At 38.5% G+C, this 12,694-nt stretch overlaps 1 protein-coding gene across 3 annotated transcripts in view; it reads right to left on the reverse strand.

The window, feature by feature from the left end:
* Positions 1–3,355: 3,355 nt before the first annotated feature.
* FRS2 (fibroblast growth factor receptor substrate 2) overlaps positions 3,356–12,694 on the reverse strand; it is a 121,298-nt gene continuing 111,959 nt past the window's right edge. For all 3 annotated transcript variants that reach the window (XM_046012815.1, XM_046012814.1, XM_046012816.1), the window contains 4 exons: positions 12,207–12,393; positions 11,236–11,394; positions 10,688–10,851; positions 3,356–9,082 (listed from right to left, as the gene is read on the reverse strand). In XM_046012815.1, coding sequence (XP_045868771.1) covers positions 8,135–9,082; positions 10,688–10,851; positions 11,236–11,394; positions 12,207–12,393 — 1,458 coding nt within the window. In that variant the 3' untranslated portion in view covers positions 3,356–8,134. The remainder of the gene's footprint in view (positions 9,083–10,687; positions 10,852–11,235; positions 11,395–12,206; positions 12,394–12,694) is intronic.

Genomic DNA, 12,694 nt, shown 5'->3' on the forward strand with positions numbered 1-12,694 from the left:
CTCCTCTGAATAATTAATTGATCATGTAGCAAATGCTTGGACTTACCGGTAATTGTTAGAGTTCACTAAGTGAAATAAGTCAAGCAGAGGAGGTCAATTAATATGGTTTCACTTATTTGTGGACATAGGGAATAGCATGAAGGACATTAGGAGAAGGAAGGGGAAAATGAAAGGGGGAAACCAGAATGGGAGAAGAACCCTGAGAGACTATGGACTCCAGGAAACAAACTGAAGGTTTTAGAAGGGAGGGGCTGTGGGGGGATGGGTGAGCCTGGTGATGGGTATTAAAGAGAGCATGGATTGCATGGAGCACTGGGTGTTATACGCAAACAATGAATCATGGAACACTACATCAAAAACTAATGATGTACTGTATGGTGACTAACATAATTTTTTTTTAAATGGGTAGATGTTTACAATTTTTAATTGTTTTAACTCTTCAGATATACTTTAAGAGGGTTAGTTTACCCTCTTAAGTTTACCCTCTTTAAGAGGGTTAGTTAGTTTTGTCAGGGGTTGACAAACTGTGGGGAGGGAACCAAATCTAACCTCCCACCTATTTTTTATGGCTAGAGAGTTAAGAATGTGTTTTACATTTTTTAAATGATTGGGGCAAAAAAAGAAGACTATTTCGTGATACATTAAAGTTATATGAAACTTGTATTTTGGTGTCCATAAAAGTTAGTTGGAACACAAGCATACCCATTTTGTTTAATATATGTATTTTTAAAGTTGTGGTTTTGTTTGTTTTTAGTAATCTCTACACCCAAAGTGGGCCTCGAACTCATGACCCTGAGATCAGGAGACACATGCTCTTCTGAGCCAGCCAGCTGCCCAGCCCACTCATTTTTATACTGTGCAGCGCGATACAGAATTATATACAATAGCAGAGTGGTTGTGACAGACTGTCTAGCCCATAAAGCTTAAAATAGTTATTATCTGGTCCTTTCCAGAAAAAAATATGCTGACCCGGGTTTACCCTGTTCTCAAGATCCATCATGAAATGTGGTGTTCAGATTGACAAATTGCTGTTTTAAATAAACCAAGATTTTGAAAACTTGCTCTTCTTGCAGGAAATGCACCTTAATGGGCAGATCCCAAATCACATAATGGGAAGAGTCACAGTGAGAAGCTGAGATGCCTGCGCCTGGGTGGCTCAGTGGATTGAGCCGCTGCCTTCGGCTCGGGTCGTGATCTCAGGGTCCTGGGATCGAGCCCCGCGTCGGGCTCTCTGCTCCGCAGGGAGCCTGCTTCCTCCTCTCTCTCTGCCTGCCTCTCTGCCTACTTGTGACCTCTCTCTCTGTCAAATAAATGGATGAAATCTTAAAAAAAAAACAAAACATTTAAAAAGGGTTGTTTTCATTGTGGACCAAATCACTTAACCTGGAAACATCTCCTCCCCCAGGCCCGAGATTTACCTAAGCCCGAGACTGTGGGTGATGGAGAAACCAATCAATGCCCCTCCCTTCTGGAATTTAGCGAAGTTGGGGGTATAGCCGGGGCATTTGGATGGAGGACAGAAATTAGGAGCTAGGACATTTGGAGCTAGGACAAAACAACCAGGAGACCCCTTATTTGGGGACTCTAGGCAATCTGTCCTTTCCCCCTTGCATGTGTTTTTGACTCTTCCACCTTTCTGACTTCCTTTGGTGTCACCCTTGTACCCGAGGGATTAAATGTTCAGCTTCTGGGACCAGGCTGCCTGGGTTTGGATTTCAGCTCCTCTGTTTACTAGCCTTGTAACTTTGGATGGGTTCCAAAGTCTGCTCACCCTTATCTATAGCTATAGCAATGGGAGAAATAACAGGATTTGGTGCTTTAAGCCACTATATTTTAGGGTGGTTTGTTGCACAGCAGTACCTCACCTGCAAATACTCTTTCAACAATGCCTTTGAAGAGGCATTTATCCAGTTTCGGTTCCATTTCTTTAAGAGCCTAAATCAATCTCCCTGCTTCATTATCTCCCTGCTTCATTACAATGCCACACCCTCCAGTGTTCCTCTATGTTGTTGTCAGAATCATCTATTGTTCCTCCAATGGTTAAAATCCTCCAAATTCTCACCTCATTTAGATTAAAACAAAAATTCCTTCATGTTCTACACCTTTGTAGAACTGATTTCTTCCTCCTCCTCTATCCCCCACCCTGCCTTTGCAATCTATGCTCCAGTCATATGGAACCCCTTGTCACCACTGAACAGTCATGATCTATGTATAGTTATATACAACTGTGCCTTTGTACCTTATTCCTTCTCCCTAAGACATCCTTTCCTCTCCTGCTCTCAATCTACGAAGACTCTCATCAGACACCTTAGGGATTACCTTCTCTAGGTTTTTCTTGAAAATCTCCACTCTTTTGAGTTTGATGCCCTTCCTTTGTGTGTGTCTTTATCATACCACTTTTATTAATAATTGGAGTAACAATTTTTTTCCAATTTTCCTAAGGTATACAACTAGTACCATTCTAGAAGTATCAGAAATATTATATTTGTGGGACGCCTGGGTGGCTCAGTGGATTAAGCCGCTGCCTTCGGCTCAGGTCATGATCTCAGGGTCCTGGGATGGAGCCCCGCATCGGGCTCTCTGCTCTGCAGGGAGCCTGCTTCCTCCTCTCTCTCTGCCTGCTTGTGATCTCTCTCTCTGTCAAATAAATAAGTAAATCTTAAAAAAAAAAAGAAATATTATATTTGTCTCAGGGCTTAGTTCTCCGGGGTGGGGGCGGGGCAGAAGGGCACTGCCCCCATTAAGAAAGCGATTCTAAACTTTTGAGCACAAGGACTGCTATCTTTATTGGTAGCACAGGACCTAGCTCGTGCTCATCCATTAAATAAGAATAACGTGTGAATGGCTACTGTCTTCGAAGAAACTCAAAAGAAAAATATAGAAATAATCCAAAGAAGTTTTAAATTTCTGAGAACGAATGCTCTAATTTCCCAAGATGCCATCTCTGCCCCATCTTAACCAATCTATGGGTTCCATGGTGTCTGGCACACAGTAAGCAGGCAATCATACGTGGACTCGTCTACCCTTCCATTGTTTAAATGATCTCCATCTTGAGCTGTACCCAAATAGGCTTTGCAGTGCTCACGCTGTGACTCAAAAATAGGTTTGGCGTCTCAAAGCTGAGAACTACTAGTTTGAATGGTCACATGGATAAAACTGTGAGAGAGTCTGTCAAACACTTAACAATTTCATTTCACTTTGATGAAACATGGTCTTTTAACCCATTCATTACATGATCGCTTTGAAAATGGGAGGCAATGATAGGAGACTAAGAAATAAAACCTCTTATCATAAAGTTTTAAGAAATTTATGAAATATAAATACAGGAAAACTTTAAATAGGTATCCAACCAAACTTTTATTGGGGTTTTATTGCAATCTACTTTCGGCAAGAAGGGGAAAGTAACCATAAGAACTCCAATCAGATTTTATTCAACAAAGCAGTTTTTCATGAATGCTTAAGGTCAGTGTATAGTCAGCTCAGATTCCAGTATCAACTTGAGTACCTCATTATGGAAATTTATGCCAGAATGACAACAGTAAGGCATTGCAAGATTTTAAATCATCTAAGATTAAACCATATTTTACATATAATTTTTAGGACAGTATACTAATACTCTACAATAAATAAGGATTTAAAAAAATGTGTTGCTTAGCCCTTGTTGAACTAAATTCAATTATTAGCTTATTCTTTAAGTACTCCAGTTAATAAAGGTTTGATTGTACTCCAAGAACTGTGACTTTTCCAAAGATAAAAAAATTAGTTCTTATTTGTTATGACAAAAATTAAGCTTAAAAGCACATTCACACTTGTCCTTAAAAGCATGTTTACATCATATATGAGATAACTTCTCATGCCTGGAGATATGGTTTATATGGCAAAAAGTCATATGCAAAGAACGACTAGAGGGCAATCCTCCCAGCTCCACGTCCTCCAAAAAGCCACACTGGGCCTCAGTGTAAAAGTTATATTTTATTGCCATGCTACAAAATGTATGAAGTTGGCACTGATAGGGAGAAACAGAGAACAAAGGATGGGAAAGGATAGAGGGCAAAAGATGTTGTTACATATACAACAAAGTTTAATCAACAGTGGTAAATTTTGCCAATATTAAAAATGCAAACCCAAAATTTAAAATGCTGATATGAAACAGCATTAATATACAATTTATGCATAGTACAGTATCACTTATGTCTTTTATTAGAGAAATATGGAATGTTTATAAAAGAAATTAACCATAGGGGAAAAATTCCTATTTCATATACAATTTGGCAATGGTAGTCCCACTGTTAGACAATTTTTATAAAAGAAAAAATTAAAAATCTAACAAGCTACCTTTATACAAAGTTGCTATATTTATGCCTTTACGTAGGAAAAAAACATTTATAATGCAAATTAGGACATACAATAATCTTACAGTATTATACAATGTAATGAAAATAAAAAACGTAACACAAAATTTTTCCTTTATAAAATGTATATTTTGCATTTACTAATGCAAATGTGGCACACCGGTGACTACTGTACTATTAATACCAGTCTGTTTCCATGCTACTATTGTCCAATTGTTATAGAATTGTAATTGTATTGATGCTACAAAAGAATTGTGTTATACCAAAAAATGAGGAAGTAGGAACGGGGAATAGGGATGTAAAGAACAGGATAGATAGGGTGCTGGTTTGGGCAGAGTATACTGTGGTATGTCATAAAATATCTGTTAGTTTTTCAAGCCAAAAACATTCTCTATACATTCTGTAATTTCGTACCAATGCCTTTATTCAAATTTGGCAAACATCAGGGAAAAGGTAATTAGTACCATATACCTCACATATCAGAAATATGAACAAGATGCCAATACATCAGTTACTTCTGAATGTTGTCTCTGATGGTATGTCTATTTCAAGGAGATATATACATATATATGTATACATATATACACATATATATATATATTTATACACACACACTACACATTGCACAAAACACTTGGGCATTATGGGTTAGGAACAGCACAGCGGGGAGTGGGAAGTACTTTTTAGCTTGTTAAAACCTTTACCTTGAGGCAAAAATATGGTGGCACATTATTGGGAAATTATGAAAACATAAGGCCCCTGTCCCATTTTTAATAGAACATTACTGAGGTACATTTTTATATGTTGTGCCACAGATTTTTTTGAGGAGGGGGGGAATAAACAAAGACTAGCTTGACTTATAACATTGAACTGTGGGGTCAACATTAGTATCTATAAAAAACAAAGATTGCTTGGCAAATTTTCGTTAAGTCCCAAATGTGAGCTATTCTGGATATACTGGGAAGTGAAAAGCTTTTTGCTGAGTCTTCAAGAGTAAAGTGCATATCTCATCACTCCACAGCAGCAGTAAATAAAAGGAACTATTTGCCAATCTTCCTGGAGGGAGGGAAGGCACCATATTTTCATTTTCAAAGGAAGATGAAACTGGGAAGTCAAAGACATGACGAAAAAACAGGTAATACCCATATCAGTTTCCAACGTCTGATCTGGGATAAAAAGCTGTTATCACCTGTATGGATAAAAGAGGACTCCATTGAGGGGAAAGCGTATGAACGATGATTCTATTTCCAAAACCAAAAAGTGGGATCCCATGGTCTACCAACGGGAATAGAATATCTAAAATTAGGTCTGTCTCAGAAAATCTGAAACATATGGCCACAATTATATCCCAATAAAATATCTCATTCTAAAATGCACCTAGTAACAGGTACATTCTTCCAGGACAGAGCTTAATGCCCATGACTAGACTACTGCAAAGGACAAGTAGTGTTCTACATTACTTTTTATTAAATAGGAACACAGGTGATTTCCAGAGACATCTAGAAATAAACACCAGTTGTATACATCTTCCTAATACTCATAGTACTTAAAATCAAATTCTTAGCAGACAAATTGGTCCCATTTTCATTTTTAAAGCACACAGTATTTAAAGCATAACCTGCAATGATTATATTGGAGCTACCTAAAATACATAAAAACTAATGAGAATCTGGAAGGAAAATGAAAATAATGAGGAAAAGAAAGAAAATAAAGTATCCAACCTCCAAAATGAATCAATAGGTCAGCCCTTTCATTTGGAGGTTCTGTCTTGACTGCTTGTTTTGGAGAAAACCAAATGTACTGGTTCCATCATAATTCTTATTCCACATTACAAAAACCATCACATAAATTTGGCACGATTAGCAATCTACTCAGAAGAAAGCATAAATGGAACAATATATTAAAAATGGAAACTGCACACCTACACCACTGCTCTCTTTTTAGAGAACAGGGAACACTTTATTAAGCACCAAGTTCACAGAAGAAAAAAAAAAAAAAGAAAATTCTGCTATGCACATAAACCAATGGCACTGAAAATAATAAAGACGCCTTTAATAATTTATTTTCTTTATAATGGTCCCACTCTATTATTCTGCTAATCCATCCACTGTCCTATAATTATTTACTCATCAGGTTGGGTGCTCTATGACTGAAACCTTTTCATGCTCAATTAACCTTAGTTAATCTGGCAGAGAGATCCAAATCATGATCTCAAACTTCCTCATATTTAGAGAAAACAGGAACCTAGCCTTTCCACTGTACCGTTCCTTGTCTTCTCTAGCATTTGAGAAACTGGAACACTCTTGATTTTCCAAGAGTTAAGGACTTATCGACTCTCTTCAGTTTATATAAACTTCAATTCATTCTAAATCCTAAATTATGACACAATCTCATTGCTCTAAGACTTCCACTGTACCTGCTATGCTGGCCACACTCCTAACATTCTAATGGAATCAAGGGATAACCGAAGCTCCAGCCACGAGTGAAAGGAGAGCAGAGCTGAGGAGCACTACTGTGGGCAAAATATAATTGCAGCCGCGTGACAAGGGAATCACTGCTAAAGTGCTGGGGAGGGTGCCCACAGAGAGAACACAGTACCTTTAGGGGACTTTGCATGTTAAAAGTAGCTTCCTTTTTTTCCTCGGCTGTTAAAGAGATCACCTATGGACACAAGTGAAGTTTCAAATTGAGCGAATGTTTTCATCAACTTGAAAAGTAAACAGCATATAAATAAATACTGGACAAGGGCAACCCTGTTATAGAATAACAGTAAGTTCCAAATGAACCTTCAAAACCACAATTTGACAAAAATGCAAACGAAATGACAACAAACACATGATCCAATTTCAAAACTATATACAAACTCAAACATTTTAAATGGAAAAAAAGACATTAAGCAACAAAATAAGACATCCCGAACACCAAAGGAAAAAACTGAAGGTAAATGACAACCTAATGGCACAAACGCCTCCAGAAAACAATGTCACTGTTCATAATCTACAGGAGAGAAACTTGCAGGAGATCATGGTTCAGATTTCCAAATGTTTTTGGGTAAAGTGACCTGAGACTAGTTTCTTGAGTCTAGTGTAATTCTGATTAAGATATCTGGGCATGCCCTTCAAATGACATCATGAGATGAGTAAACAGAAAATCTTGTCTCCTTCCTGCCTTTCAACACACCAAGAGCAAACCATTTTCCTGGGCGCATGACTCTTCCTAGTAACGCAGAAGGCAAAGGAACTGACTGGTATATAAGGAGGTGTGGTACTTCTATTTCCTTTACATGTTTTGGCTCAAGTCATAAAGCCTACAATTAATGAAATACAGAATTCCTCATGTTACATGCTGGAGGCCATATACCATGAATAGTGAATCTACAAATATTACTTTCAACGCCTAGTTATGTTAGCAATGCACGTTATCAAGAGGCTTTATAAAATGTTTTAAATGCCAACCATGACTTAGACATGAATGATATGCGTAAGTCCAGACTACTGATAAAAATCAACCAGCATGTCACTCGCTTCAACTCTCATTTTAAATAGGCACTGTGAAAATGGGAATGCTGCTGTACAGTAATGAGTAGTACATACTGAAATTAGTGTTCTTTAATGAGTACCTGCTCTACATTAATTCCCTTTAGTTAAAGAAGCACAGGAAATATTCAAAAAAAATCTTATCAGTCTATAAAAGGAGTTAGTGTTTAGAAATGACAATGAAGCACTTGCATCTTCATTGGTTAAAACTTCACAAAGGTGCAAACAATGTACCGCTTTCCAGGCTCACATGGGCAGGTCAGTACTATTATGTCTAGTCTTCCTAGATGTACCATCATCTCGCGGCAGCGCTTTCTGCAAATTTGACATAGCAGCAGTTCTCTCGATGTCTATCACAGCATACAGCTCTGTGCGCCTGGTAGGGGTTTGCGGAAGGGGAGTGGTAGGCGTTTTTGGAGTCTGAGGGTTGTCAGAGTCACTGCCGCCTTCCAAGTCCACCTGTATGTAATTGAGCTGCCTGTGTTCTAAACTGGGGCGTCTGATATCAAAGTTAAAGACTGTCGGCGTACAGTCCCGACGCCTCGAATATTCTATTTTGTGAGCACTTGCCGGCACTGTTACATTCTCTGTATTTACATAGTTATGCATTGGATCTAGATTATTATGGTAGCCATTTAGAGATGGGGTCTTTGGTCCTAAATTGTCATCTTCATCCCTACTAAGCTTGCGGGCTTCCCAAACAGGAGGCAAAGATGGTAAATTTTCATAGTTTAATAATGCAGTTCTTCTCTGAGCTGAGTTGTTGATATTCTGGGTATCTGAGGTACTGCTGGATGTCAGACGACCTCTCCTGACCCCTGAGGCACTAGGGATAGATAACCCATTGATATTTTCATACACCAGCTTAACAGAGGGCACATCTCTTCGCTCATCACTGTCATATCCAGTGTCCCATTCTGTGCTATTGGCACCACTTCCGCTGACTTGGTCTCTTCCAAGTTGCTCCAGTTTCTCTTTTTCCATTAACTGCTTTTGAACAGGGGTTGGTCCTAAGACAAATTTGACTCCTTCGGGTTCAAGAAGAATCTGAGGGTCCCTGTCCTCAACACGACTTGGCTCTTCTTTTGGTGTGTTGCTTTCAGCATTCGAAATCCTCGCCTCCAACGGGACATGCACACTTGAGCGGTTTTTCCGCTCTTCTTGCACTCCTGTAGTGTTGACATAGGTATGTACCTAAAGCAAAACAGAAGAGAGGATCAATAACCAAAAAAAGGCTGACCATATCAGTTAAATTTTATCGACTACCTTTCTCTCTCCTTCAAAGCTTTTGTCCTTGTTTTTCACTAATAAAAAGGTGGGGAGAAAGGAGGAATGTGGAAACACTTTCTTCACTTGATAAAAGAATAAATAACTCTAGGGGTGCCTAAGTGGCTCAGTCAGTTAACCACCTGCCTTTGCCTCGGGTCATGATGTCAGGGTCCTGGGGCTGAACCCCAAGTCAGGCTCGCTGCTCAGAGTGGAGAGTCTGCTTCTCCCTCTCTGTTTCAAATAAATACATAAAAATCTAAGAAAAACAAAAACAAAAACAGAATAACTACTCTAAAATAACACATAACGTTGTACTTGATACATGAAAATCATTCTGTCAAAAAAAAGTCAGGAACATATTGGGATTATCATTTTGATGTTTTTTTAGAAATTCTCATAATGCACTGAAACATAATTTAGAAATAAGGAATAACAAGCATTAAAAAAAAAGAGAGACAAATTTATCATGATTTGCAGATAATGTGACCAAATAAAGAGATAAACACTGCTAGATTTAATAAGAGTTCTATAAAATGCATTGGTATAAAATAAATGCAACCTACTAAGAAATCATCACTATTTAGAAAAGGTCAATGGTATTTCTGGGGAACAATATAAAATGTTGGTGGAAGACTAGGGGCACCTGGGTGGCTCAGTCTGTTAAGTATCAACTCTTGATTTTGGCTCAGGTCATGATCTCGGGGTCATGGGATTGAGCACTGTGTTGGGCTTCTGATTTGGTGGGGTTGGGGGGGGTGGGGGGGGTGGGAGGGTGGCAGGGTAGAGGTGAAGCATGGTTGCAGGGGGTTCTGCTTGGGATTCTCTCCTTCTCCCTCTGTCCTTCCCTCCACGCTCACAAGCATGCACACGTGCACTCTCTCTCAAATAAATAAATCTTAAAAGAAAAAAAAAGTTTGGAAGACTATTCATAAAATTTGAAAAAATTCAAAAAATGCAAAAACTGAGGGAAGTGTAGTTATAGTAACTAAGAATTCATTTACTATGTAAAGAACACAGAGAAACAGATTTTAAAACAGTAAAAGTTTCTTAATGATATGTGACCATTTGGTTTACAAGAGATAAGAATAACTAATTAACATACAGATGATGTTTAACCCAATACTTCATTCCTCAAATGAAAAACAGAATAGTTAGAAACATTAAAGAGCCTCATACAAACACTGACAACGAAAGCTACCTTGCTGCTAGTAGTGCACTGACATAAAAAGCAGTACAAATTCCAGATCCATTGGATGTTATTGTAACTGGAACTGACCATTAATTCTATCTGTCCTTCCCTACAGATGCACCTCTCCTGTGAGTCCACAGGCTGCTGTGATGCTATGTCTCCCTCCACACCTGTACGCATTTGGCATATGTTAGAAAATATATGCTGTTTCCTCTGATCCTACACTACAAAAGTCATAAACAGTGAAAGCTAAAATTCAGACTGAAATTTCCACGCATCAGCGCAGCAATGCTTCAATTCCACCCAGTCTGTCATCCCATTAGGCAGTAGCGCACGCTTACTTGCTCCTCGGCCACAAGCAAAGGATGTGTAGATTCTTCACCTACGGAAGGCAGCCGTGCACTCCCCACGGAAGGATGTCTGCTTGACGGATGGGAGGAAGCATCTCCGAATGAGGGATATCGGGGATATCCATTCGGTAAATTCTGAGCAGCAAACCCTGGAGCTGAGTTTTTGTTTATTGGTTTAAGAAGAAAAGCAGGATATGGGGGGGGACAGAGATAAAAGTGAATGAGAATGGAATCTAAGCTGAGAAAATTAAGCAAGGTGTTTCTGATAAGACGCAACAGAAATCAGAGCACAAACGACACCCTCCTTCCACTCCAACTTTCCATTCACATTTTAGATAATATAGAACTTTTAATATTTTCCTACTTAAAATATTAAAAATACTTATAATTATAGCTCTAGCAGCTTTAAAAAATACAACTGACAACCATTACACTTACCTTAGCCAATGGTGATTTCTAAGGCGTTACAGATTAAATATCCCTAATTCAAAGTTTATGAATGTCTATTTCAAAATACAAGAGGGAAAACTGGTACTTACTTGTAGGTGTTCGAGGTGTTCTGGGGACTTCCAATTCTGTCTGATGATTATTCCTTTCGACAACTGGCTCTTCCACCACATTTATACTATTATTTTGCATAATTTCTTGCAACATGTTAAATAATTCTTCTGCACGGGCACACTTAAAGGCAAAGATTCCTATACATAAAAGAGAAGGGGAAAATGGTAGCTGTAGCTTTAAAAAAAAATACAGGAACACCTGTCAAAGAACAGAACTGTAAAGTAAGCATTCTATGCACTGACAGGAAGAAGGGTCTTTTAATCAAATGTCTGATAAATTAATGATAGTCTCTGTTTCAAAACATAAACCCAAAAAGAAATTCACAGAATAATTTTCCTATGTCCAAAACAAGACAGACAAAAACAAGATTTGAACACTTCCTTTGGTCTGCTTTTTAACAGCAGGGGGCACCCAAGTCACCATTACCAAGGTGATCCTTCACCATTTGTCCGTGCCTCGCTCCATGGTTTACAATCCTTACCTTGTTTATTACAAGAGTTCTGTAAAGTAGGGATCAGCATTCTTTTCTGACAGACAAGAAATCTGATGTTCTACAGAGATCATGTAACTTGTGCAAGGCCTATCAAGCAGCAGGCCACAAAAAAACCAAACCATGTTCAGTTTGACTCTAAAGTTTAGGTTCTTTCCCCCAGGAAGTTTTAACGATAAAGATACATAGTCAATTCACTGCAGCTAATCAACTACTGAAAATTTTAAATAATATGAGTCAAAATTCTGGACATAGAGAATGTGCTGAGTAAATGCCTGATAAATGAAGTCATGGTTTACTGCATCTCTTTTCTTAACAATCTACTTAGTTGGGGGATTTTTTTTTCTACCAGGAAAAAAGTAAAGTATTAACTTAAACATTATAAATAGAATAACTGAAAGAATAATTTTCAAATGTGATACTGTTTGGAGAAAAAAAAAAATTAAAGGCTCCACCGACCTTGTCCAGTCTGACACCTTCGGCCACTTTCAAAAGAAAAGAGATTTGAATCATAGCCATAGCGCCGCAGGCAGAGGTAGTGCCATTTTACCGAGTCACGTTTCCGAGTGTATAAAATCAGTTCCGTGTCTGTCAGTTCCATTATACCAGAACCTAACTCATTCCCATCATCATCCACATTAATGACCTAAAAAAGAAAATTTAATTAGTACCACCCTAATGTTCCCTCTGAACAGTCATACACATATTTTTGCCAGTCTGTCAGTAAAAGGCACTGTCGCTGACTGGTTCAGTTATTCACTCCTTTGTTAGTCCATGCACCAGCCAACATGTGTGTAGCACATGGGCTATGCAGCAGTGTAAGACCTGGTACCACCCACAAGAAGCTCACATGCCCAGTGAACGTATCAGATACACAAACATGAAGTCAACAACACAAGGCTGTATGTGAGCAACTGACAAATGGGTGCAACCGAGGCTGCAAAAGG

The sequence above is a fragment of the Meles meles genome, chromosome 7 (genome assembly GCF_922984935.1).
Source record: "Meles meles chromosome 7, mMelMel3.1 paternal haplotype, whole genome shotgun sequence".
NCBI classification, from domain to species: Eukaryota; Metazoa; Chordata; class Mammalia; order Carnivora; family Mustelidae; genus Meles; species Meles meles.